Here is a 27,544-nt window from a genome sequence, read left to right on the forward strand (position 1 = left end):
GACTAGGGATAGTAAGCCGGTAATTAATAATAGGCTCTTTTCACCAAGGGATTGAGTTAAGGGTAGACTAAGAAAGTTTGCATGACAATATGATAAATAAGCTAATTAAATAAGAAGAGTAGATATATGAGGGTGGATAAGATGAAACTGTAAACCCCAACAACTCCATTCATCCATAGTTTCTTTTAGCCAACTAAATCATTGCATTTGCATGTTTATTTTTGTTCTTTGCATACACACCTCAACTTAATTCTTTCCTCAAGTCTTACACGATTTGTTTACATGAAAAGTAAGGCCTAAGAGTCCTGTGGGAAATGATACTTGGACTTACCCATTTTATATTACTTGATAACAATCCGGTACACTTGTCAGGGACTTAACACTCTCCTCTGCGATCAGTGCGTAAACATTTGATTAAGGAGTCAACTTCTTTCTCAACATGAATTTTAAAATTCTTAAAGACAGAGATAGCTTCTGATTTTTATGTCAAGAAATAAATCCAAGTTTTTCTATTGAAATCATCAATAAAAGTGAGCAAATACCTCTTTTTGCTATTAGAGATAGGTGTGATTGGTCCACAAATATCTACATGAATTAGTTGTAGAGACTGCGTGGCCCTCTAATTACTCTTCTTTAGGAATGAAATTCGTGACTGTTTCCCTGTCATGCAGTCTATGCATGATTTTTTTGGTGCTTTCATCATTGGCAGACCATATACCGTATGTTATTGGTAAAGTGTATTTAAACCCCGAAAGCTTAAATGCCAGTATCTACAATGCCAAAGATGCATTACATCATCTGCAATAGTGTGAAAGCAAGCGGACTTAGTAGGTTGCGATATGGCATGTAGCTTGAACATTCGGTTGGAAGATATTGCAGTTTCCATGATCAAACCAGTTTCAGGATGAAACACTTTACATTTTCCCTGTTTGAAGAGAATACTAAGTCCCTTTTCTTGTAATTGCCCAATACTTAATAATTTATTCCTTAAATCTGGTACAAAAAAATACTTCTATAACAGTATAAGTGGTGTCATTCATGTTGAGCTGAATGATGCCTTTTCCAGCTACAGCCATACTAGAGTTATTGCCTAATGTGACTGAATCTTTGTAACTTTCATCACTGAGAAATACTCTTTTTTCCCGCACATATGATTACTGCAATCCTAAGTCAAGAAACCACACACTTTCTTCATTTGTTTTTGTAATATATGTGTAGGCCATCAATAACATTTCGTCATCTTCTACATAATTGGCCTCCTTTCTTTGATTTGAACATTCCCAACTAAAATGTCTGAGTTGATGACAATTGTAACATTCTACAGTGGATCTATCAAATCCTTGTCTGCCACGTCCGCGACCGTGACTTTGCCCTCTTCCTCGTAATCCAAAGCCACCTCGACCTCTACGACCTCGTCCTTGTTCTGCATGTTGATCTGTATGAGTAATTTGCAAGGCATGCACTTCTTCAACATTGGAAGTCATACGTAGCTCATGGACGAGTAAACTACTTTGCAATTCATCAATGGTTAATGTGTCAGTATCCTTAGATTCTTCAATGGAGCACACAACATAACCAAACTTGGAAGTCATGGATCTCAAAATTTTTTCAACTACTGCAACATCTCCTTTGTTTTCACCATTAGCCTTCATTTTGTTGGCTATGGTGAGTGTCCTTGAAAAATACTCGTTTACAGATTCTCCTTCTTTCATATGGAGGATTTCAAACTCTTTTCTTAGAGCTTGTAACTGTGCATGCTTGACTTAGGAAGTGACTTGATACTTCTGTTTCAAAGAATCCCATATATCCTTTGAAGTATCCTTATTAAGAATTGTTTCCAAGACAGAACGATCTAATGCTTGAAATAGATAGTTCTTTGCCTTCAAATCTTTTAATTTTTTATCATCAATATTCTTCCTCTGTTGTTCGGTAAGAGGACCTTCCGCTCCAGGAATTCCATGTTCCACTAGACCCCAATACTCCTTTGAACGTAAGAAATTTTCCATGAGTAATGCCCAGTGATCATAATGCCTGTCAAACTTTGGGATAGTAGGCTGCACAAAGGAGCTCTCCGATGCCATAATTTTGTACTCTTAGAAGACTGCTGCTTCTACTTTGGATCAGGCCCCGTGATGGAGCTCTGATACCACAATGTTGGAATCTCACATAATATGCAAGAGATAAATGCACAAGGGAAATACCACACTCTATTATTGATAACGTAAAACTGGTTATTAAATAGTCTTACATCAGAATAAAATAAAAAATGAAAAGAAACTGACGTATATTACGTTGACCCACTATTCCTAATATTATGGTAGATTTATTCAAAAGATAACTGTTATTGTAACCATAATTTGACTAACAATACAATCTATGAGTTCTTGTTAGTTGACTAATATAGATGTGGTTGCATAATATGCCTTTGGAGAAAAACGAGCGTGTGACGGTAATAATTTTGAATTTTTACATATTTATAAGTTTTGGTTGCGTTTAAATTGAAGTTATATATATATATATATATATATATATATATATATATATATATATATATATATATATATATATATATATATATATATATATTTTACTTCAGTTATTAAATAATTTAAGTTTAAAGGTGTATGAAATTTTTAAAATTAGTTACTTTTTAATTATTTTATTTGAGAGAAAGTATATGGTTTGAGTTTTACGATGAACTGAAGTCATATATATTTATATGATTTGGATTTTTTATGTTTGAGGTCAAAATGTTATTAAGAAATTCAAATTACTATTGTTCTTGCTGAAACGAAGATAATCGATCAGTGTATGGTTATCCTGCGTGTCGACATCTCTCCACTCCATGTTCTGGTAACCGATCGGTGTATGAAGTGACCTGGAGAATACACTCAAGTTAGAATCTTTCTCGGTAGGTCTTTAGTAATTCAATAGTAAGTCAAAGTGAGTTTACGTCGAAATTAAACCCTTATTTATAGAGTTTATAAGAATCTGACAAATTAATTTATCTTTAATGATCATTAATGCAAACCTTAACCACTTAACAATAGTCATTATAACATTAATTGCGCCTTAACTCTGCTTAATTGTTGTCGGGACCGAGCGACCATGAAGCGCTTTTTTAACTCTCGTCCAGCTTGTCATCGTATCTGATCGGTCAACTACAAGCCCATAGTAACAACTACTATTTATATTTGAATTTTTTGAGAGAAGGAATATGGTTTTGGCCTTGTGACAAACCAATGCCATATACATATATATGACTTCGGTTTTTACATACTCAGAATCCAAAAAGTTGAAGAGAATTTCAAAATAGTCATTGTTTTTATTTTTATTTTTTATCTGAGAGGGAATATGGCTTCATTTTTTGCATACTTGAGGCTAAAAATTTACAAAAAATTTCAAAATTGTCACTATTTTTTTTAATTTTTTACTTGCAATGGGAGATATGGTTCGGTTCAATGGCAAATCGAGGCCATATGCATATATCGCATTGATTTTTCCATAATTGTAGCTAAAACTTTACTAAAAATTACAAAATTGCAATAGAAACTAATATTTTCTTATTTTATTCACAAATTTAGCCTTCAATTTTAAATAGAACCAAAGTCATAAATGTGTTATTACTTCAATTTTACTAATAACTGAAGTCAAATGTCTGCCTAAGGTAAATTTAGGCATACTTTTTACGAACTCGTCATTATTATTTGTCTTTGTAACACTATTTTCTCAAATTTCATATGCTTCATTCACCAATACAACTATTCCATTCATCATTGTTTGTTAGTGTTGCATTGCAATTATCTATTCCTTTCCCTTTTTATTCCACTCACCTATTTTTCATTTTTCTTTCACCATTGTCCTCAACGTTTTGCATTCTGCCACCACTTCTCACTATTTCCACCATCCTTTTTTGTTCCATTCATTTATTTTTCATTTTTCTTTCGCCATTGTTCTCAACATTTTGCATTTTGCCTTTTCATTATTTCCACCATCATTGCTCGCTATTTTGGCCACCACTTCTCATCGCTACTGTTATTGTTATTTAATACAAAAATTATGCATTGTCTCTAAGTTTTATGAAAAAATAATTTTTTTAGGAAACAAAATTAATTATATATTGAATCTTGAATTGTCCGATTGAACAATTCAAGAAGATTAATCACTTTTTCTTAGTTTGTTAGTACAAATATATTTTAATATGCATATCTTAAAATTCATAAATATTTATTAATTGTGTTTTGTTTTGATTTTCGAGTGTGTGTATGTGTGTGTGCGCGCGCACAGGGGTAGAAATGATAATTAAGTGAAGAGAACAACTTATACATTTTGAAAGTAATTTGGTATCTTCAAATTATGTCCAAACTTAAAGCGTTTGTTATGAATCCAAAAAACGCTAAAAACCTTGTATGTCATGTAGATGAGAGAACAACTAATCAACTAATTCGTGGTCTAATAAAAATTTAGAATAATATTTAATTATTATAAGGATATCATAATTTATAAGGTTTTATAAGCATTTAGTTATTACTATATTTATAACTATCTAAATTTGGACTTATTTTTGTTTATGTCTTAACTTTCTGTATTATATTTTGTGCTGATTTGATATATAGATGAAAAAAAAAACTATTTTAAAAAATGTCTAACATTAAACTTCAACTTACATTCGGTTTTTAAAAAATATCTAAAAAAATATTTTTAATTATAAAAATATCTATAAGTAAATAAAAATTATTTATATTTAATTTCATAACTATAATCATAACAATAATAATAATTTTATTATTTTGTATTATTATAAAAGAAGTAAATAATATAAATGATTTTTATATGATTATAAAATGACACTTATCAAAATTTTTAATTAATAATAATAATATTACTTTTTCTACTAACACTGATAACTCATGTGAAATTTTAGGGAAGCCTATTTTTGAAAAATCACTGCGCAATTTAAAAAAAGAAATACTGCAGAAGGAACATGAATTTTGCAGGCCGAAGCCGGAGGAGCAGAGAGAATGCACAACCACCCTTTCCTTTTGTCCTCTAAATAATTTTTTCTCTTAGCCACCACCAACCTAATCATTATTTCTATTTTTTAAACAAACAAAACAACAATAATAACAAACCTATTCAAATTTCATTTTTCAAAACCCACCTTCCTTCTTGGGTTTGCCACCTTTTCCCCCCTTAATTTTTTTAAATTGTCTACTTTTATGTCTCTAACTAAAATTTGGTATACTAATATATATTACATATAAAAATATACATTTTTAACTGTTTTTTTATAATTTAAATTCCTATTCTGATTACATTTTAATAATTTTCAACTACCCATTAATCAATTCAAGAAGAAAAGAAAATAAAAATTTGGAAAGTAATAATTTTTATTGTTGGTACAAAAAATTGAGCTAGAAGAAATTTCCGATGGTGGAAGATTCTACCAAGGTTGGATTTGTCTGTCTCTCTTTCCTAGTAACAGTACCCAACAGGAGATAGAAAGAGAAACATGTGTGTTGGTGGCGTCAAACCATGTATCCAATCTATCCATTCCAACATTGTGTATTATCTGTCTATTTCTCGCTCCTCATCATCTTCCCTTCTTTTTCGTTTTCCTATTCAAAATCAAAATTTTAATAGAAAAATCAACCCCTTTTTAAAATAGCGAACAATTTTCAAAAAAATGTGAATATAGAAAAAAGCAACTTGCTTTATTTATATATATAAATATTGGTTCTTCTCCCTCTCTTCTCAACCGTCTCCTCCGCGTTCAACTCGCGTGCATTGCAGTCAGACCAAGCGAGAAAAGGAAGAGAATCGGAGAGAGAAAGTTGAGAGAGAAGAGGAGAGAGAGAGTCTACAGAGAGAAAGCAAAGCCCAAATACCCCTTTTCGCCATTGTAATTCCTGTTCCCTTTCAGAGAACCCATTTGATTTTTTTGAATTTTCTGGGAACTGGGCGTTTTGTGATCATCATCTGGGTTCTCTCGATCTCCATCTTTTTTCTGGGTTTCGGTCTTTTCTCCTCAGATCCTCTCCTTGCTTTTGTTTTCTCCCTTCTTCAATCGGATTTTTGAAGACCCGTTGTGTTTGTCTCGCAATTCGGCTTCGTGGGTGTATATTTAGGAAACGAAGATTCAGCTTTTGTAGTGATAGAGTGGGAAAATAATTGATTCATATCTGGGTTTTGATGCGATTGTTGGTTCATTTTTTGAGGGCAATGATGTTGACCTTAAATGTGTCGTTATGAAGTAATATGGAAGTGATCCTTCTACGGTTACAACACCATAAACAACAACAGCAACAAGAACAAGAAGAAGAACATGTCGTTTTACATTGGTCGCGAGGCTTCCAAGGTTGGTGATTCTGTTTTTGTGGACCGTTTTATATTTAAGTACAACCTTTTTGTCATTCGCGTATGGTTCCTTTTATTCTTTATCTTCCCTCTTTATTGTTGGTTTCAATTTATGTTCAAATGTTTCAACGTGCAGCTATGGAAGAGGATTTGTGCCGAGACAACCACCGAGATCAACCTCCTTGCGGAGAATTGGAAGTACCTTCTCGCCGGTATTGTTTTTCAGGTTAGTTTCCCCCTATTCTGATCAATATTATGAATGGTTTAACTGGAGTTTGTTCTTTTTACCCTTCGTGAAAGGAATGCAAAGGGGCTTTTGTCTTTCTTTTTTGTGGGTTGGAGATTCAAATATTTTTTCGCACGGGGTTGTGGTGGGAACTTGAACGCTACTAAAAGGTCTCCTTCATGTTGGTGCGGTATGGTTGCTTCGGGGCAATTGCTTGTTTTATGTATTAGAAACCTGGTTTATTGTACTATTCTTTTCGCCGTTTCCATTAAACGTTATTCTGTCAATGATTATCCTCTAGTGTCAAGAGGGATGGGTATTTCAATGGGGAAAATCTCAAGAAACTGGTAACTCTGCAGCATTGTTTGTCATGTTCTGCAACTTTGAGGATTTGGCATTCAATGCATGCACAAAATTGGATGAATTATTGCGTCCGAAATAAAATGCTGGTTGCTGACATAAGTATTGGGCTCTACTTATTTATTACATTTTAATTTGCAAATTTGCTCTCATTGAAAAAAAAAAAACCCTTTAATAGCTTGCATGCACTTCTTGAAGGAAAATGTGTAGTAGAAATGCTGTATCAAGCATTATCTTTTTCTCTTTTTAGTTTGAGAAAAGGGAAAAGAAAAGAATAACAAACTTTTGTGCATACGTTTAGCGTTATGCATGAGGTATTTTGTTTCTACAGTAGATTATTACTACATTTAATATTTTGCTATGTAATGTGACTTACTTTAATTTCCTTATTTATGATTGTTTCATACTAAAAAAAAAAATAAACTGTTTCCCAACAGTACATTCACGGTTTGGCTGCACGAGGAGTTCATTATTTACACAGGCCTGGCCCTACTCTACAGGATCTTGGATTCATCCTTCTTCCGGTTTGTAATCGTCATTCCCCTTTCTCTGTCTCAAAATCTGTCTAACCTACGACTGCTTCTTAACTTTTAATCTTGGTGCTGTTGCAGGAGCTTGGGCAAGAAAAAGCTTACATCAGTGAAACACTGTTTACCTTTATTTTTTTATCCTTTGTCCTTGTAAGAATTCTCCTCCCCTCTTTTAATTTACCTCCCCCCTTTATCTGCTTTCCTTCAGTTGCCACCATGGTTATATTTTTTCCCCGTGAAATTCTAGTCTCCCATAAGTGTCATAGTTTTTTGTGAACTTGTAATAATGATATGCTCTACAACTTGTGATTTTGCAGTGGACATTTCATCCCTTTGTATTCAAGAGTAAAAAGATCTACACGGTTCTAATATGGTGCAGGGTTCTATGTTTCTTAGTTGTAAGTGTTTATCATTGCCTAGTAATTTATAACTGTTTAAACATTTTACTTGAGTGCTTCGGTTAGAAAATTATTTAGCATGTTGCCAACACAATGCAATCTTTGATGTCAACAAAAACAATACCGTTCATTAAAGTAATTGTATGATTTAGCAGTCTTATGTCTGGTTATGCTTCCATGCGTATTAATGCAAAGTGTGAGCATCATTACTGTTTGACGTTGGTTTCCTCTCTATACTTTTAATAGTAGTATATCTTTTCCGAAGTCTTTATATTCCAAACAATAGAAAAGCGAAGACTTGTTGTGCTTTTACATATTGTTTTTATAACCGTTTAACTGTTTATAACCTTACTGATAGATGGATATGTTCCATTATTTTGGAAGTAAATTAGGCTTAAAGCTTAAGAATTTGAGGATTTTACGGCATGAAAAGTTCATAAATAATATATAAATGATTTGTGAATGTTCATTCCGATGATCAATGATCCGTTGTTAGCCTTACACATTCCCTCACCCTCTGGGTATTGACTAGCCAGCATAGTCAATTCATTGGCCTTTTGATGTTTTGAGTTGACTAAATAATGATGTTATATAATAGTTTTTATAAGCGTGGCTCCTTTATTTTTGAAAACTGCAGGTTTCCCAAGCTCTTCGCATAGTGACATTTTATGCTACTCAGCTTCCTGGTCCAAATTACCACTGTCGGGAGGTATACTTATTTGTGAGATGTGTACTTGTTTAGCAAACATCATATCACTTGTTTCTCTTTTCTTTCTATGTGACTGTTTCCTCTTTTTTTTTTTTCCTTTAAATCTTTTAACTTGATTCCTTGTATTTTGCAGGGTTCTAAACTTGCTACGCTGCCTCACCCAGATAGTATCTTTGAAGTCCTCTTGATTAATTGTTAGTATACTATTGTACTGGAGTTATTTAGCTTTGATTCCTCTTTGGTTATTTTGGTGCTCATTTGGTTTTCATTGTGCAGTTCCACGTGGCGTGATATATGGATGTGGTGATCTGATATTTTCATCTCACATGATCTTTACTCTTGTCTTTGTTCTTACATATCAAAGATATGGCACACGAAGGTAAATTGGTTCATGTTTCTTTTATATGGGTCTGACTCATTTTTCTGAAGATTTAAGTTTCTATTTCACTGCGGTAACGTTTTTTTTTTTGTTTCATTTTTTATTGGGATAATAAACCTCCTTAAGTTTGTGCTTAACCCACCGACACCCTTTCTTGGAGAAAAATTGCACCTAGTTCCCTTACTATTTGTATAATTGCTACACCCTTCCACATATTATTTTTGAAAAATAATATATCTCCCATATTTTTATGTCAAACTATATAGACAGTGTTCTTAAAAATAACAAAGCTCGGGAGGCAAGTGAAAATTTTCAATCAAGAAGGGTGAATGTGTAAATATCCTTAACCACAAGGAAGTCCGTGTAGTTGCCATTATATATTTTAGAACTTGCCATAACTTGTTACTGTCATACTGTACTGGTATTTATTTTCAGTTATAACTTATTGTGCTTGTTGATGAACAACTGCAGATGTATAAAACAGCTAGGGTGGACTCTTTCTGTGTGTCAGTCTCTTTTGATAATAGCATCACGCAAACATTACACAGTTGATGTAGTTGTTGCTTGGTGAGGAGCATTTTCTGAATAGCAAGGTTCAAATTCTGTGGTCCATGTCCATTTTGGTTTAACGTTTTGATCCTTGGCAGGTATACTGTTAATTTGGTGGTGTTTTTTGTCGAGAAGAAATTACCAGGTTTGTGCATTTGGACATAATTACATTTGCTACTGTGAATTCAACAGCTCTTTGCTTGTTATGCTAAGTTAGTCATTCCACAGAATTACCAGACCGGACAAATGCTGCAGCAACCTTGCTGCTACCATTAAGCACCAAGGACAATAAAGATGGCAGGACCAAAGAAGAGAACCACAAGTTGTTGAACGGGAATTCTGTTGTTGACCCTGCAGATTGGGTGTGTTGAATGTCTTCTATCTGTCCTTTTTTTTCATCATCTCATTTCATGTAATGTCATTGTCTGTGATCTGGACATAACATGGTTCTTGTGACTTTTCTCAGAGGCAGAGAACTCAAGCAAATGGTAAGATTCTGGAAGATGGCCATACAAACCATGCTGACACTGCAATGAATGGTGCATAGATATGTGAGCTTATGCTGCACAAAGTTGAGATCTGCTGCAAAACATGGCCTTTACAAAGTTACAACCTACATATAACTAGATTTTGTTTGGTGGAAATATTGTTAGCTAATTTATGTTATTGTAACTGGGTTGTGTGTTTTTTTAACACCTTGCAGCCCTGATCCTTTGTCATTGTAAAATGATCTAGCATCAGCAGTGCTATAGAAAATTTTCCAATTCACACTGCCCCATTTCTTAGTACACCATGTGCATAGACACAGCATATTGTTTCGGTGCACCAAGGCCATGTTCTTTGCACGGTGAGGAAAAATCAGCAAAATGTACCAAGACTCTAAATTTCTGAATATAAAAGAGTTTTAATCCGAAGTAAAACCGGACACTTGTACATTTTGTCGCTTGCTGACAAAAGGGTTGGTGGAGGAAATCTTGTGTCTTCATGGTACAATGTCACTCCACTGAAAATGCAAAACATGGCACATGGTGTGCATTCATTATTGAATCTAGAAAATGTCAAATTTAAATTAAATTCGCGCTGTTGAGACAATTATTACTCTTACCTAAATTTGAGGATGATGGATTGAAGTTAGGAACTTTTGTTTCTATTTTTGTCGCTCCAATTAAAACGGGACATTGTTTATTCTTTTTTTCTTCTAAGTAACATTGTTTCTTCTGTCGGACATGGAAACTTTTTAGCCGAAGGGCATGAAGGACATGGTAAGTTTTTCTTTAAAGGTCGTGATTTTTATAGGGAATGAAAAATGTTGAAATTAACTTTCTTGATGATAAAGTTGATGGAGTGTATTTGTAAATCACTCTGCATGCTAAGTCTATTGATTTTTAAAACAATTTTTTAATTATTAGTTGACAATGTGAATTTACACTGTGAGTGTATATCTTTTGTATAGTTAATAAACTTAGTAGTCATTAATTTTGTATATCTTTTATGAATACATTATGTGGTAAACTATCATTAGAAAGTATAGTGATTTTATAATTAATCACTGTACAAAATCAATTTTACCAATAAATTTAGGTTAAATATATATTTTGGTCCTCATATTTGTATGTCAATCTCAATTTGGTCATCATATTTTTTTTTTGTCTCAATTGGGTCCTATAATTTGTAAAAATGAGACAATTAAACCCTCACCATTAACTAATAACTAATCGCGTCTGTTATTGATGATGTGGTGGACAGAGAATTCGCTGACTTATAAAAGATATATACGTGGAATATAAATATATAAAATAAAACTTTTGAGGTGGAATTAGGTTTTTTAATTTAAGTTTTTTAATTGAGTCGGAAAAGAGGAATGAGGGGTTTAACCATTTCCAGCCTCATTCACTCCAGAAAAGAAATTGAGACCTAGAATCTCTTATCCAACGAAATCCAAAAGGGGTTTAACCATTTCCAGTCTCATTCATGGAATCCCGTCTCTGCTGCAGCCGTGCCCACCGTCTCCACCGCCAAAATCAAACGCTAGGAGCCACGATTTAAGGCATCGCCAACAATGTCATTCGCTACCGAGCTCCCGCTAGCCACCGCAAGGGTTCTTACCTCTCTTGCACGAGAGATCCTCTCGTTCGCTGACCGTTCGTCGTTGTAGAGGTGTCGCTGTTGCCGTCGAGCCTACTGTCAACACTACCAAGAGCTGGTGGCACCTCCTAGGGTCGGCGGTGTTGTGCCTGTCCTTTTCCCCTTCTCTTCACGCAAGGTTATCCTCTTGCTAATGAACATCGCCGCTGCCACCAAGCCAAGGCTGCCGCATCGACAGTCGCGAATCATCGTGTGAGGCGTCGCCTAATGGCGTTGATCACCGCCACAACCTCTGCCGGCCACCGCACCAGCTCTTTCTTCTTCCTCTATTTCTCTGTTCTGTTTTGATTTATGTGTATATTCTATTGTATGTGCAATGAACTGGAAGAGAGGATTTGATGTATGTATGTGTGATGAACTCTTTGCGCAGGTAAATGAGAAGAAGAGGTTCTTATTTCAATTGAGAATTTGGCTTGGTGATGAAAAAAAAAAAAAGAGAATCTGCCAAGATGGGTTAGGCTTTTTCTTGCAGGAAAATGCCCATATCAATCAGAGACGATGATGGAGGATTACGTGTGAGAATAAAGGGTGTTAGTAGTAGTCGTGACTGAAGATATGGCTACCGGCCCATCAAAATCTATCATTTTTTACATTAAAATCCACGTAAGCTAATTCTTTGTCCACCACATCATCAATAACAGACGGCGTTAATTATTAGTTAATGGTGAGGGCTTAATTACCTCATTTTTACAAATTATAGGACCCAATTGAGACCAAAAAAAATATGATGACCAAATTGAGATTGACATACAAATATGAGGACCAAAACATATATTTAACCATAAATTTAAAGTTTTTAAAATGATCTTTACGAAAAGCATTTTTCTAAATAAAGTTGAAAAAAATGCTCTAGTGATTTGCAAGAATAAAGCAGACACTTTTTAAGACAGCTTAATAAAAAGGACTATTTTTCAAAATAATTGTTTACCACATGCCGTCCACTGATTATTAAACGGTACATTACCTTAAATGACGAATTAGATGGATATGGAAATGTGATGGCGCTTGAATAATTCCGAAAAATGAAATGGTAATAATAAGTAACATTAACGAGCACATGCTGCCTTTTAGCATGTGCTTGTGTCCAATTTTAGGTATGTATACTACTTCAAAGTTAAATAAAAATAAAAGTTTAGTGTATTTTTTAGAAATAGGATTCACCAAATTGATGCGAAAAACTTTAAACCCAGTGATTGTAAATTTATATTTTCATTCTAAAATGCACAAATTCCAAATTTATGATGGTTTAATTTTTTGTCTCAGTAAACTGATGTATTCATTGAAAAATGTTTATTTTAGTAAAACCACTTTAAAAGATAACATATTTAGCATTATTCTTGATACTTTGTAAAAAGAGTGTTAGATGATAGAGTATTAGTGGTAATATAGTTGCTTTTCATTAATTGTAAGTTATTGTGACAGATAACGATACTGAATGAAGTGTCCTGAACCCATTTTTGAAGTACAAATTCCCTGTAAGTGTTTGTTTCTGATTAATAATACTATGATACACTTTTATAATCATTTGATACATAATATAAAGGTAATATAGTTTAAAAAATATAAGATTTTATAATTTTTTAAGAAAAAGAAATAAAATGTAAATAAAAATAGTATTAAATAAATGTAAAAAATTTAGATGTGTCAAAATATCTTTCCTTTTTTATTTATGAGACTGATCAATCACATGCATTGCTCCTTTTCGCATGGGCCACGGGCCTTTCCTGCCCTACACGTTGCTTAAACACCTCCTTATGGGGTATCATGTTTTTCACCAATGTGTTCTTATGAATTATCTTGGATTGTTATAAGGATATAACTTAGACATATGAATTTATTATGTAACAGTAGTGTAAATCTCATACTTTATAAACTAATTTTGTAGTGAAAATTCACTTATTAAAATATAATCAAAAATATATTATTTATAAAATTTATTATGTTATTATATATATATATATATATATATATATATATATATATATATATATATATATATATATATATATATATATATATAAATGTATATATTAATGTAAGAAAAATGCATTAAAAAAGTTTATTCAATTAAATATAAACAAATTTATATTATTATATAAGTAAGTACAAAACATCCTTTTTAAACTATTTTATAAAACTAACTTAAGCTTAATGAGGACGAATAATTAAGTCTATCTTCCCTAAGATCGCTGTATTTGCTTCTTAATTAAAGCCATCTTTAATGAGCCTCCAATCGAGTCTCCATCATTTATTCATACATACACCAAACATTGAAGGCCACTCATCAAATTTGACTCTGAATACATTTTTTACAGACAGAAACCAAACCTCTGCTAACTCAGTTACTAGACTTTGTTGACATATCAAAATAATAATACAATAAACATAAAAGACCCTATTTTTTGTGTATACAAGGACAGAACTACGGTTTGAATCTAAGAACCCGTATAAACTACCCACATCAGTATAATAGAGCCTATAAAGATGGCTGAGTTACCTGTTTGATTTTTCATCTTTCTTAATATAAACATCATCTGCTAATGGCATAAAAAGATCAATGTCTGCCTAAATGGTTTTAACAGGTACGAAAGCTTGGGCACACAAATATTTTACTTTATCTGTTTTTGGAAATGCAGAGTAATAAAATCACTGGATGTTTCAAGAAAATGTGAAACGAATCTTCAAGGGTGACCAAGAGAGATATGTCCAAACTTTGTACAGATACTCTAGCTTGGGAAAATGAAGAAAAAGGTATATAGCCAGGACTATGTGAACCAGATAATGCCTGGGCAAATTTATTAGCTGTAATGGAACTTTTCATTATTGTTACTATTATTGCATGCTCACATAACATGGGTTCATATGGTGTGCTCTATTTAAGTTTTAGGGTAAAACACTAGGATCATCCAAAGGGTAAAATACTTTCACATTAACATGTGAAATGATTACATTTTAAAAAGTTTCTTGACGCTACATAAATCTTACAACCAATTCTTATTTTAGTTCTTAATCATGTGCTAGTGCTATTATAATTTTATCAATTAAATTTTTTGAGATATAATTTCTGACACATACACAAAGAATATTTCTAAATATAAAATAGACAGCTTAACATGACAAAATTCTGAACTAATAATTAACGTTTATTTAATTCGCACCAAATATATTTTTATAATTCAAATATCTAAATAGTTAAATCAACTAGTTGGATTATACGGAAAGAAGTCCTCATGAGATGTTGCGAGCCTTTCGATATTAAAAACACAAATTGTTTTGTTTTGTTTATATCAACATCTAGAAAGTGATTAGTCAAAGATATATTCTAATTTATTCTCTTTATTCAAATTCAAGTTAGTGATAGAGAAGTTTCTTATGTGTTAAAAAGATATATTTGACTAATAATTAGTGAGACATGCTTTAGTACAGAAGCACTGATGCTTCTTAACTTATATTACATGTTTTTTTTTTTTTAATTTCAAATTAAAGTGATTGACAAATTTTAAATTATCAATCATTGAGTTTAAATTTTTTTACTTTAAAAAATAATGTAATATACATTGAGTGCCTTAACATATCAAAATTAATATTGTTTTAAGACATAAATAAACAATATTGTTTCCAATAAAGAATCTGAACTTATTAACCCTATAATTTTCAACGCAAATAGTTGCTTCTACATGTTTTTATGTGATTTTATACGTAGGTTCGGAAAGAGAAACCAAGCACACTTAAAATACTCATAATCAATTTAGATTTACATAAAATAGTAGTTGCATTTGAGCAGTGCTTTTACCTTATTAAGAAATATATATAAGTGAGGATAAGTCTTACTTTACTAAGAAATTTTATAAAATTGAATTAAAATTAAAGTCTATTTTATAAGTCATTATATTATGTGTTAGATTTAGAGTGCAAGTGCCTAGAATCACACATAATGTGACAGATGCCCCCACAACAGCGATGCCTGGCATTAAACAAAAGCTGTGTTTGCGAAATTGAAGCTGTGAAAGCGTTGTGCAATGAAGAAAGAACCTACCCTTATCGTGACACAAACAAGGACACAAAAACAGACTTACACAGACACAGTGCAATGATAGGACATATATATAAATTCTGTCTAAATGCCTGGTGAATTTTTGAATGCATTAGAAAGAGAATTTGGTGATGCGGAGAGTTTAGTTTTTGGTTTATAGTGTTGAATGAATGAGATATTTTCCAGAAATAGGGGAGACAGTAATTGAAAGGTTTTACGCAGAAGAAGATTGGAGATGATTATGACTTAAAAATGGTGAACAGAGGTAGCCTGTCGAGATAATAAAGCAAGTGAGGTACCTCATATATCACTCAACGGGAATTTTGTTTGATTCTTTTCCAACAAAAATGGCCCCGCTTCTGCGTACACCTGAAAACTATCTGTGATTGAAAAAGGGGTCATCTTCCTTAAGATTCACTTCCTTCATCCCAAACATCTTTTCATCTCATTAAGGTTTATTTCTGGCTCAGAAAAATATGCTAATGCTGCCAATCGTTACAGACAAAAAGTACGTCGTTTATTTAAATCTCTTCTTCCTATAGGATTATTTAGTATGTCACATGGCAAACAAGTTACCTTCATTCACCGTGTAATACCTCTATTTATCTATGTTGGACGGACATAGTAAATAACTTTTTTAACTAGAAATTTTTACAAGTTTAAATTTTTTTAGTTTATTTATTACATATTTTTAAGCCTGAAACTTAATTACATTCAAAGTTCTCTTACTCTTCAAGTATGTATTCAGAAGTTGAACTCATTACATCATATGTGTAACACAATCAGCATTTTGTTTATATTGACCCATTTGTTATTTTGAATAAGTCAAAGGTAAATATAGGAGTTATACGCCTTATGTGTTGTAGTAGTTTTATTTTGTTTCTGATATATAAGGCTATAAAGTAGTCAATTTTATTTCTTTTTAATAAGATATAGAGAGCACTTCTACATTTTTCATTTTTGCATACTAACATTTTGGTATCAGAGTTCCATCCCAGGACCTCATCCAAAAATAGAAGTAGCAGTCTTCTAACTATCATACGCAATGATATCAGAAAATTTATTTGTCCAGCCTGTTATACCAAAATTTGATGGTCATTATGACCACTGGGCTATGCTTATGGAGAACTTCTTAAGATCCAAGGAGTACTAGGGGCTGGTTCAACATGGCATCCCAGAATCTAGACACACCTCTTACCGAAGCACAAAGGAAACATGTTGATGACCAGAAGTTAAAGGATTTAAAGGCAAAGAATTACCTATTTCAAGTGCTGGATCATTCAATTATAGAAACAATCCTCAACAAGGATACTACAAAAGATATATGGGACTCATTAAAGCAAAAGTACCACGACATTTCAAAGGTTAAGTGAGCACAATTACAAGCTCTTCGAAGAGAACTTGAAATTCTCCACATGAAGCAGGCGGGAGTCTGTTAATGATTATTTTGCTCGGACACTCACCATCGCCAACAAGATGAAAGCTAATGGCGAAAATAAAGGTGATGTTGTGGTTGTTGAAAAAATTCTAAGATCCATGACTCCAAAATTTGACTATGTTGTGTGTTCCATTGAGGAGTCTAAGGGTACCAAGACATTGACGGTTAATGAACTACAAAGTAGTCTCCTTTTACATGAGCTTTGAATCTCCTCTCATGTGGAAGAAAAACAGACCCTACAAGTTTCCCATGCAGGTTACAACACAGCCCCGGGCCGAGGACATGGAGGGCATAGGGGAAGCTTTGGACGACGCATAAGAGAATGCAATCGTGGACGAGGTTGACAAAGTTTTGACAAATCTCATGTGGAATGTTATGCTTGTCATCACCTTGGACATTTCAGTTGGGAATGTCCATCTCAACAAAGAGAAGCTAACTATGTCGAGAATGATGAAGAAATGTTGTTAATTGCTCATACAGAGATAACCAAGACAAATGAAGATACTGTGTGGTTCCTTGATTCTGGATGTAGCAATCACATGTGCGGGAGGAAAGAGTAATTTTTAGATCTTGATGAACATTACAAAGACATGGTCAAACTGGGCAATAACTCAAATATGCCTGTCACGATAAAAGGCACCATTAGACTTCACATGCATGGCAACACCAATACAGTTACTGGTGTCTTTTTCATGCCAAACTTAAGAAGCAACCTACTTAGTATCAGACAATTACAAGAAAATGGCCTTAGCATTATCTTCCAACACGACAAGTGTAAAGTGTATCATCCACAAAATGGTTTACTCATAGAAACTCATATGTCTTCCAATCGAATGTTCCTATTTGTTGGAAAAAGAATGACTTAGTTTCAACACCAAGAGGGGGGTGAATTGGTGAAAATAAAAAATCAAAGTCTTTTCAAAATCTTTTTCATAAAGTATAAACCTTTCAAAAGTTTCTTGAATTTCATATGAAAATGATAAATCAGTGCAGCGAAAAATAACTGACTATATAGAAAATAAAGTCGACTTAAAATAAAGAGATCAAAGATAGAGAAATTCAAATACAGTTTTTACACTGGTTCGGCCAAACTGCCTACATCTAGTGTCCTTCCTGTACCCAGAAGCAAATGCACTATAATGGTCAAGGTTTTTGCAACAAGGTTTCTATAGTGACCTCCACGTCAAAATATAAAACACCTCTCTAACCCTCTAACCAAAATATAAGCATACAACACCCAAAGAACAACAACAAGATATCCCCTCTCCTACAGTCTTTGTCAACTTTAAACAATCCTTAAAGTTTCCCAGAACGTAATGTCCTCTTCCTATAATCACAACAGGGCAACCATAATCTTCCAAAGATTGAGAGAAGTAGATGATCACATTTCTAGTACACCTCAATGTGTAGTATGATCAAGCTTTTCTTTCAGCACAACCTTGCTCGTCAAGCAACTATCTAAGAGAGATCTCCACGGTCTTCTTGATGAGTTCTTGGAGCTTTTCATAAAGATCAAAATCTGAAACAATAGAATGAAATTGTTAGAATAACCAAAGTCTCTGTGTAAAACAAAATCACGTATATTTATAGTTTTATGTTAACCAGACGCTATTATAGTCGACTTCGCTACTAATACAGTCGACTTCAATCAGATAGTTAAAACCAATTAGTAGCAGTTAGATCAACCAAATTGATTACACAATTAATTCATTTGACTAGAAATTAATGCTTGGTCAAAGAGACAAAATATAGCCGTTATAGTTCACAAGCATCAATAGAAATTCAAAACATAACTATCTAAGTCGAGTTGCCTGCGCACACATTCGATTATGTCACTTCAATGCAGTTTTGAAAATCTTTTCTTTGCAAAATTACTCACAATACTGTTTTTGAAAATTTGTGCAAAGTCACGAGTTTTAACCGACGTACTTCATAATGAAGTCGACTTAAAACTTGCAGTTTTACCACACAATATAAGTTCAATCAAGTACATGTGGCTTTCTTTTCTAAACACATATGTAATGCAATCACATATGACATCTCATGTAAAGAGTAGTGAATATGCACACATATACGAAATTAACACAAATATGTTCTACAAGAATTCGTACACAATAAAGATTTGAACATGTAACACATAACAATACATGTGTTATTAATAATGTGTTATCATCATAAAAAACCAGATCCACTGTGAGATTAAGGTTTAGCCGCATGAGCTGGGTTTAAATCTGACCTGCATAAAAAAATACAATTTTTTCAAACCTAACCTGGCCTGAACCCGTGGTGGAATGGGTTGACCCGCGGGTTGTGACCTATTTTGACAACTTTAGTTGTTGTCAACTCCAATTTTAATAAAAAATATTTTAGTTTTACTAATTTTTTTAAAATTTTTATAATTATTGAAATAATTAAATATATATTTAGTCTTTAATATGTATTATGTATATTATTTAAAGAAAAATAGAATTAATTAAAAAAAAACAGTTTTACTTTTATATTTTATTTTATAATAGGATCTCAAGTATTTTTTAACATGAAAATTAATTGTATCTTAACCTTAATTATTTTTATAATAAACAGATGCCATAATTACTAACTCAACTATATGAATATTAGTAAGATTTAAACAAAATTAATAAAATTAAAAGTTTAATTAATACATGTTACTGGCCTTGATAGATACACATTTTTATTATTGAGTCTTACTATATATATATATTAGTTTCTTTCTTTAGATACTGATAAATACAGATTTTTATTATTGAGTCTAGTTTTAGTCTATTATTAAAAAGAATTAAAAAACTATGAATTCATATTCATTACCAGTTAATTATTTAAATTTTATTAAAAACAAATTAATTAAAATTTTAATTTTATGAAAAAAATATTAACATTAAATTGATAAAATAAAATAAACAAATAAAATTTGTATTTTAACCAAAATAAAATAGGTAAAAATCTTATTACCAAATAGAGCCGTTTTAGCCGTGATCAAAATCCATGGAGAAACACTGTTGCACTTTTGTTTCTGGTAAGGTACATAGGGTCAACTTAAAGGTTTATTTTTTAATAAGTAATATATTATTGGGCCAGTGAATGAGAAAGGGTTTCTTCCTGCAGTCCTTTATTTTCTTCTTGCACCGAAAGATTTTTCATAATACCTTTTAAACCATAAAGAAAAGTAAAAAACCTAGATTGAATATGTTCTTATGCGGAATTTGGAAACGGGTGCTGCAACCCAAAGATACCTCTACAATCCAAGCTGACGCACCCCTAAATATTTCCGAAGCTCACTCCAAATGCATGTTGTATCTGTTCTGCCTTCAAAGAACTTCACATACTTGTTCTCTGCAAAAGTTTTGCTTCATGAGTTTATCACAAAGGACTCATTCACTAACGGATTACATAATCCAGACAAAAATTTTGTACAGGAGATTATACTTGTTCACAATGTTCTTTTTTATCAGATTTTGATGAAGTATAATTTTTTCATTTTTATCGAAAAGTTCGCAGGCCCTGAAGAAAAACAGGAGATGCTGGAAGATGCTACCTTGAATTAGCCTTCTGTTCCGTGTTTTCAAGCAGCTTAAGAATGGAAAACGATGCACCTAATAATGCTTCTGACTGATCTGCACAGTCTGTTATTGGATCTGTTACATAATAGCAATAGCAATGTACTTTAGTAGACTGTCACCACTTGGATCATTTTCTAACACCTTTTTTTTTTTTTTTTTTTCTTGTTTATAAACGTGGGCAAGAGGAATGTACCGATTAATTCATTTCAATATTTAATTTCGTTTGAATTATTAAATTAAGAAATAAACTTGATAAAAATAAAATTATTTTTATATTTTATTTTATTTTTAGTTTCACTCTTATTTATATATTTAAAAAGAAAAAAAAGAAAATATTCTGAATTATTAATAAATATAAATTTTCTGAATTATTAATATATATAAATGTTTAACTTGTTTAATGATATCAAAAGTTTAATTTTATACCTATTTACTCTTTTGGCTTAAATAAATGTGTTGAGTCATTTTCACATGGCTTAAATAAATGTGTTTAGTCATTTTCACAGTATCTTATTATTATTTTTCACATAAAAAGAAATTCTATTCTAAGAACTTATAAAATAGAATATTAGATTAGATAGGTGTTTTAAAATAATGAGATCGAGTATTTTATTTATAATATAAATAAAATTTTCTAAAACTCGTCTTATTATCTAAATATTTTCTATCTCTCTAAAAAATGTTGTTCTTTTCTCTTTCTCTCACATCTTTCTCACACTTGGAACCTCCGTTTAGACGATTATGGTATCAAGGTCTACCTATCTGACCGATCAGATTGTTGATTAGAGCAAGTAAGTTTCGTTCCTTTTTTATGTTTTCCCCAAATGTGTAATCGTGTAAATAATTTGTCCTTGCATGTAACAAGTCGTGTTCTTCTTCAACTCTTGACTCAATTTATGTTCTAAGGTTTCTCTTTAATCACCAATCAGTGATTTGTAACTGTTTTTAGAAATTCCTTGCGGTACAAGTTGCGATCGGGGTATTTTGTAGAGCTGTGCAGATTTCTAGAGGTAAGGGAAGTTAGATAACTACTTTTAATTGAAGTATATGGTGTGAATTTGATAGTATATGAGAATTAAATTGTTTAGTTGTAAATTGTGGTTTTATGTTGATGATGGTTTGAGTAATTTGGGTGAAATGTATGCTTGCTATGTTGATGGATGTGTAAAAGTGTGGAATCTGTTACGTGCATGCTTGTGATGTTAGATTTAATGTTGATGATGTGAATGGTGTTAATTGAACTATTAAAGGAGAAAGGAAATCTTAATTTAAAAAACTCTTAAAAAAGGCATACAATCTACGTGATCGAAGTGAGTTCTTGATAAAAAAAAAAAAAACTAAAATAGAGACAACATTTATTACCTTTAATATTTTATTTTTAAGTTCTTACATATATTTCAATATCTTTGTTTTATTATAAACAATAATTAAAGAACTGAAAAAGTGCTTTGAAACTCTTGCCGAGGAAAGAAATATAAAACGAGCTTTAGAAAAATATAGTTAACTTTCATAGTCTATTTTATAATAATTTATTAAAAAATAAAGTGCAGTTAAAACTAAAATCATTAACACAAGGCTAAGTTGAAGACATTTACTCAACCAACCAAACAAACAAAAAACAACATTAACTTCGTAATTTTCACTTATAACTGAATTAGGGTACCTACCTTTTTAGCTGTTTCTTCGTCGGAAAACATTAGGTATTTCCAATAAAATAAAAAAGTCTTAGTTAGGTTACGAACTTAAGAGGTAGAGCTTATACGAAATTAATATTAAAATATTTTGATGCTTTTAATTTAAAACCTAGTTTTTCAAGTTTTAAATTTAAAATACACAAACTAAGGACAAAAAAGTCTTTCAATCTTTTAAAATTCAAGAAGAAAATTTATCATTTACTAAATAATATACATACTTTATTGTACCTGTACATTTACGTATAGTTTTAGCCATTGTTTTTCAATCAATAGTTATAACCATTCACTTTAAAGAAGTGAAGTATTAAAATAAGAAATATCTTTGAAAGAAGAGTAATATTAATAGAGTTAGTCATAAACAAAAATATCACATATTATTTATGAAATCAATAACGGTTTTCGATAAAATATTAGTTAGAAAGAATATTATTTTTTGAAGACATAAAAGGTAGTCGTGGCGTTGGTGGCACGACCGTGATTTGATGATGGCTTTATGGCAGCCTTCCGTTTAACACGTCGTATGCTATGAATGTAATTGAAGGCAACTCACAAGGGTTTCTTGAATTCCCCAACTAGGTTGCTGGTTTTAAGAATGTTCCAGATCTTCCACTCATACTCCCTCATTTCATGGGTAACTCCTCCTCACCTCACACATCCACTATTTTCTTGTGGTGAACAAATGTGCTTCATAGATATCACAAAAATAAATAAATAAATAATAAAAATAAAACAAAAAGTGGTCCAATTACGCTACTCTTTTTAATTGATATATTATTTAGTGGGCCTGATGGGGGCCCAACGTTCACTATTGCACTATGACGGGACACCTCAATAACAAGCCCTGAAGGAGTTGTTATGTCGAGGGTAGTGTCGTTAAAACCCCTCCAACCATCTCATGTGTTACTATTAAAAATTTTATTTAGTCATTTATTACTTAGCACTTCATTCAATACTTTGTAAGTTGGTATATTTAAAATATTATCTAGCAATAAGTGCAATATTTCAACATGGTCCACACCACTTCACACCTGTTGAATGATGAATGGGGATGTATCTACGACCAAGAAACACTTTAAAGAGTGTATCGAAATTATAAAATTTTAAAAAATAACGTTACAAGAATTCACATATAAGAATTACGTTAAATATGATTCTTTATCTTTAAATAATATTTTAATAATAAACCTCCCTGCAAATCTCTGAGTTCGGATAAGTTTCACTTGATACGAGTGTTCTGTACACTGCAAAAGCAGCGCCTTTGTTGAATCATAAAATATTTAAACAATGACTTCTTTTTTGGTTTCCGAAGGGCTTTGATTTTTTGATGTGTGAATCAGTGGAAAACTAATTGAATAAAAAGGATGGATGTAGTTTCTTATACTATTGATTAGAGAAGCAATGTCACCAAATCTTACAAGTGAACTAAGAAATCACCCCGTACAAAATGACAATGAAGTAACAATACAATATAAATATGTAATTTACATTTGAATAAACATTCTAGTATTTGTTCACAAATTACATTGACTCTGAAAGACAGAACAAGAGAGCCTATGACGAATGCACAACAGAAAATGTCTATTTGCATGGAAAGGGAGTTCTGCAGCTACCTTTATAAACCCAACAACGCCTCAACTTCTACAAGGATTCTTTCTCTAAGCAAGTCTTTCCATGATCTTAGAGAAGGGTTTCCTTTTTTCCTTCTCTTTTTTCTTTTCATCTCTCTTGTTTTGCTCCCTTCTCAGCTTCAAATTGTAAATAAAACTGCCTGAAGAACTCCTACGATGATGTCACATTGAAGTGAAAAAGCCATGATATCACAAATGCAAAAACCATACAAGCAAGCAAGAAATTGAGGAAGCGATGGCCATGCCAAAATCTTCGAGGTTCTGTAAAAGGAGCAGTTGTGGAGACTGTGGCTGCTGCTGTAGTACCATTGTTACCATCGCTAACATGCTCTGTCGAATCCTCGTTTCCTCCGTAAACATTCCGAGCAACAGAATGACAGATTTCACAAGTCCTGTTAAAATTTATGCAAACAGATATTATCAGAAAAACGCAGAACTTAAACTTCAAGACAAATCTGTTCAGGTGAATTGCTATTTTTTAAGTAAACAACCATATTTTCTGACGAACATTAGTATAGAATCAGTAAAAACTTCACATCAATAACTGGAAGATTAGTTACAAAAAAGGGTTAAGACACCTCCAAGAAATCATGCCAGCACTTAACTTCAGATAATGCTCCAAGCAATGTACAATTGCAATCATATACATCAAAAGCAACATTAATTGCTAGCCACTTCAAAAAGGGATGCTTCAAATAAACAAGCAGGCTTGCAAATACAAAAGGCCATGCTGTTCATATGCCAGATATGAAAATATCATACCATAAAACCATGATAGACACAAGACGTAATAAACTAGTAATAAAGGAAACTTCATTTAAATTTAACAAAGATAATCATCAACCAACCTTACTGTTTACACTAAGTTGTCACAGCAGAAGAGTCAACCAATCAGAATAATGAATAATTTCATAGTTTTCCAGCTCTGGTTAGCCCAACTTAAATCTCTATATACAAGCGTTCAAACATGTCTTTGACAAACCATGTCACGTTTTTAAAGTATCAAAACTAAGGCAAAGAATATATCATAAATATTTGCCACCAATCAAAGCATCAAAACATCAGTTAAAGATGATTCCAAAATTTAAAAGATTCAAATTCGGTCGCATTATTGGACTTTAATTTAGCCATGAAGTAATGCATTTGGATGGATTTGCGTCTGAATCAATCATAGCAATAGATCCTTCCTCAATAAATGGCACCTATAATTTGCTTTTAAATTCACAATGAAGAATGGACGGTCACCACCAGTCCATCAATAACTTGTTTCCTTATTTTCACTTAGAATTTAGGGACTGCCATTAAAATTAAGAATTAGCACCCCGCCACTGAATACAAGTTTTAACTGTTCCATCTTCCGCAAGTGACTCTGCAGAACCAGAAGAAGAAGTATGAAATTGTTTTACCTCAACAACTGCAACAAGGGATCTGGACACTTGTACCAACATTCAGTAGCTTGTGGAACTCACAATTCACAACTATTAGGCAATCTAAAAGTTGACATCATACATCATACAAGAACAGATTATATGGGACCATTAACTTGCAGATTAAAATATTCTAGGTGGCACTTCTGCAAGCATGTAGCATCTACCAAGATATTTGAATCCATGAACAGGAGTCAGAATGGGTCAAATCTCCACTTTGAAAGAGATAAAAAGAATAAGAAAAAAGAGTAATATATAGATTCCTAAATTTCAGAAAAGGGACAAAGCAGCAAAGAATCCCACTGTGCTTGGGTAGGCAAGACAGCGAATCAGTTGAACTAGTTGATGCTTTACGCCTTTCTTTTTCCATAATCTTCATTAAATAATTTAATCTTCTATAACTTTCCCCTTTACCGGACCAATAATTGAGCCTTCCCTCACCTCGCAATTGAATTTTTTACACCTTCTAAAATATGTTTCCAAATACTTTCCCCACCATCTTCCTCAGCCTTACACTCATTACTGAATTAAATAATTTCACAACACAAATTACACGTTATAAACTTCAATTACTTTCCCAAACTCTAGTCATTAAAATCAAACCCTTCAAGCAAACAAAAAGCTGTGACTGATACTGTAAAGCTTTCAAACAGCACCAATACATAACATATGTCGGCAAGTTTCAGTTATCAAGGCCATGAATTAACAAAAGGGTATCTTAAATTTCTAACAAAAAATTAAACCCAAGATTTAGCATAGAAATCAAATCCATGTAACAAAAATAGTAAAAGTAGAGTTTTTCAGTTTCACACCGACCTATTTCCCTTAATCTTGAACCAGGCCTCAGCACAGTGCTTGTGAGCAGCAGCCAAATCATCCTTACAAGAACAACCCAATTCTATGGGGGCACCAGACTCATGGCTATCACTCACCAAACCCATGTGACAAATCCTGCAATCCCTCTCCACTTTAGCCAAATGCACCTTGACCTCAGGAACCCCAGTTCTAGTTTCCAACTCCACAGAGCACTCAGAAACAGAAGAAGCTCTCCCAGAATGAGGAACAACCCCAGCCTCAGGATCAGAAACAAAATCAAAGCTGTAATCATCATATGAACCACCATTTGTTGAGTAGAAACGAGAGTAGCAAGAACCTTCATCAGCATCAGAGAAGCACAAGCTCCCTTCGACGCTCGCATCACTTCCAACAACCGAACGGCGATGGTTTCCTTGCTCCAAATCAACATGGGACATCTGCAGGGTGGCCATTTTTCGATCGACAAGAGACCACAACAAACAAACAGCCCAACAACAACAACAATAACGTTTGCTCAGAACTTGAGACAGAAAACATGAAATGCCTCAAATTTTGGAAAGTAGGGAGTACACATAAAAGAATGATAGAAGATAAAAAAAAATGGAACTTGGGGCTAAAGAATTGAGAAAACGGATTAGGTGAGCATTCCCTTTAACCCCATCAATGCAAAGTTCCAAAAGTTTCAAGTTTTGGAAGAGGGTGAGGAAATTTGCATCCCTTTTCTTTTTACTGTGAATGGAGAGATGAAGGGTGTGAATGATGGGACGAAGAGGACTGATGCGGTGGAAGAAGGCAGAGACAATGACCCTGCCAACAACAACACAAACAAAGGTGCTGTGGGAGCACAGAAAAACTCCCACGAGATTGCATTGATAAAGGAGTGTTTGACATGCGAAATAAAAAAATAACTTTTAATATTTATTCTCTTATCAACGAAATTATTTCTCTTTTCTAAAATACTATTTTGGTAAACGAAATTCATACATAATTTGTTCTTTTAAGATATTATACAGTACATTTCCATACAAAACAATTGTTTCGAATTCAACTAAACTCAATGGAATTTAGCACTTAAGCTAAATGGTATGACCTTATTTACACAAAAAAATAGTGGTTTATAAAAATAAAGATACCTTTAAAAGAATATTTTAAATAAGAAAAATTAATGGAAAAATATTTCAAATAAATAAATATTCGATTACAAAAATTGAGTTTCGCAAGATAAAATCTTGTATATTAAATTAATGTGCATTATAACTAATTGTCGGAACAAATAT

At 32.5% G+C, this 27,544-nt stretch overlaps 2 protein-coding genes across 2 annotated transcripts; one reads left to right on the forward strand and one right to left on the reverse strand.

The window, feature by feature from the left end:
- The first annotated feature begins 5,708 nt into the window (after positions 1–5,708).
- On the forward strand, positions 5,709–10,428 carry LOC106780214 (phosphatidylinositol:ceramide inositolphosphotransferase 1). Its single transcript, XM_014668473.2, has 12 exons — positions 5,709–6,358; positions 6,494–6,583; positions 7,381–7,467; positions 7,555–7,623; positions 7,791–7,871; positions 8,509–8,580; positions 8,714–8,774; positions 8,857–8,959; positions 9,431–9,526; positions 9,607–9,653; positions 9,737–9,870; positions 9,975–10,428. Exons 1-12 carry the CDS (start codon positions 6,326–6,328, stop codon positions 10,053–10,055), a joined length of 954 nt encoding a protein of 317 aa, XP_014523959.1. The 5' UTR covers positions 5,709–6,325; the 3' UTR covers positions 10,056–10,428.
- Positions 10,429–23,744: 13,316 nt separating this feature from the next.
- LOC106780209 lies at positions 23,745–27,141 on the reverse strand. The gene is made up of 2 exons (XM_014668469.2): positions 26,268–27,141; positions 23,745–24,416 (listed from the first exon to the last, which is right to left on the reverse strand). Exons 1-2 carry the CDS (start codon positions 26,717–26,719, stop codon positions 24,176–24,178), a joined length of 693 nt encoding a protein of 230 aa, XP_014523955.1. The 5' UTR covers positions 26,720–27,141; the 3' UTR covers positions 23,745–24,175.
- Between the last annotated feature and the right edge of the window lie 403 nt (positions 27,142–27,544).

This window comes from Vigna radiata, unplaced genomic scaffold (assembly GCF_000741045.1).
Source record: "Vigna radiata var. radiata cultivar VC1973A unplaced genomic scaffold, Vradiata_ver6 scaffold_376, whole genome shotgun sequence".
Classification (NCBI taxonomy): Eukaryota; Viridiplantae; Streptophyta; class Magnoliopsida; order Fabales; family Fabaceae; genus Vigna; species Vigna radiata.

Bases quoted from the DNA above. Each gene is read 5' to 3' on its own strand.
- LOC106780214 (XM_014668473.2), top strand. From the start codon at position 6,326: ATGTCGTTTTACATTGGTCGCGAGGCTTCCAAG. The intron at 6,359-6,493 runs GTTGGTGATTCT...TTCAACGTGCAG, and splicing joins TTGGTCGCGAGGCTTCCAAG to CTATGGAAGAGGATTTGTGC. The intron at 7,624-7,790 runs GTAAGAATTCTC...GTGATTTTGCAG, and splicing joins TTTTTTTATCCTTTGTCCTT to TGGACATTTCATCCCTTTGT.
- LOC106780209 (XM_014668469.2), bottom strand. From the start codon at position 26,719: ATGGCCACCCTGCAGATGTCCCATGTTGATTTGGAGCAAGGAAACCAT. The intron at 24,417-26,267 runs GTCGGTGTGAAA...AAATTTTAACAG, and splicing joins TTCAAGATTAAGGGAAATAG to GACTTGTGAAATCTGTCATT.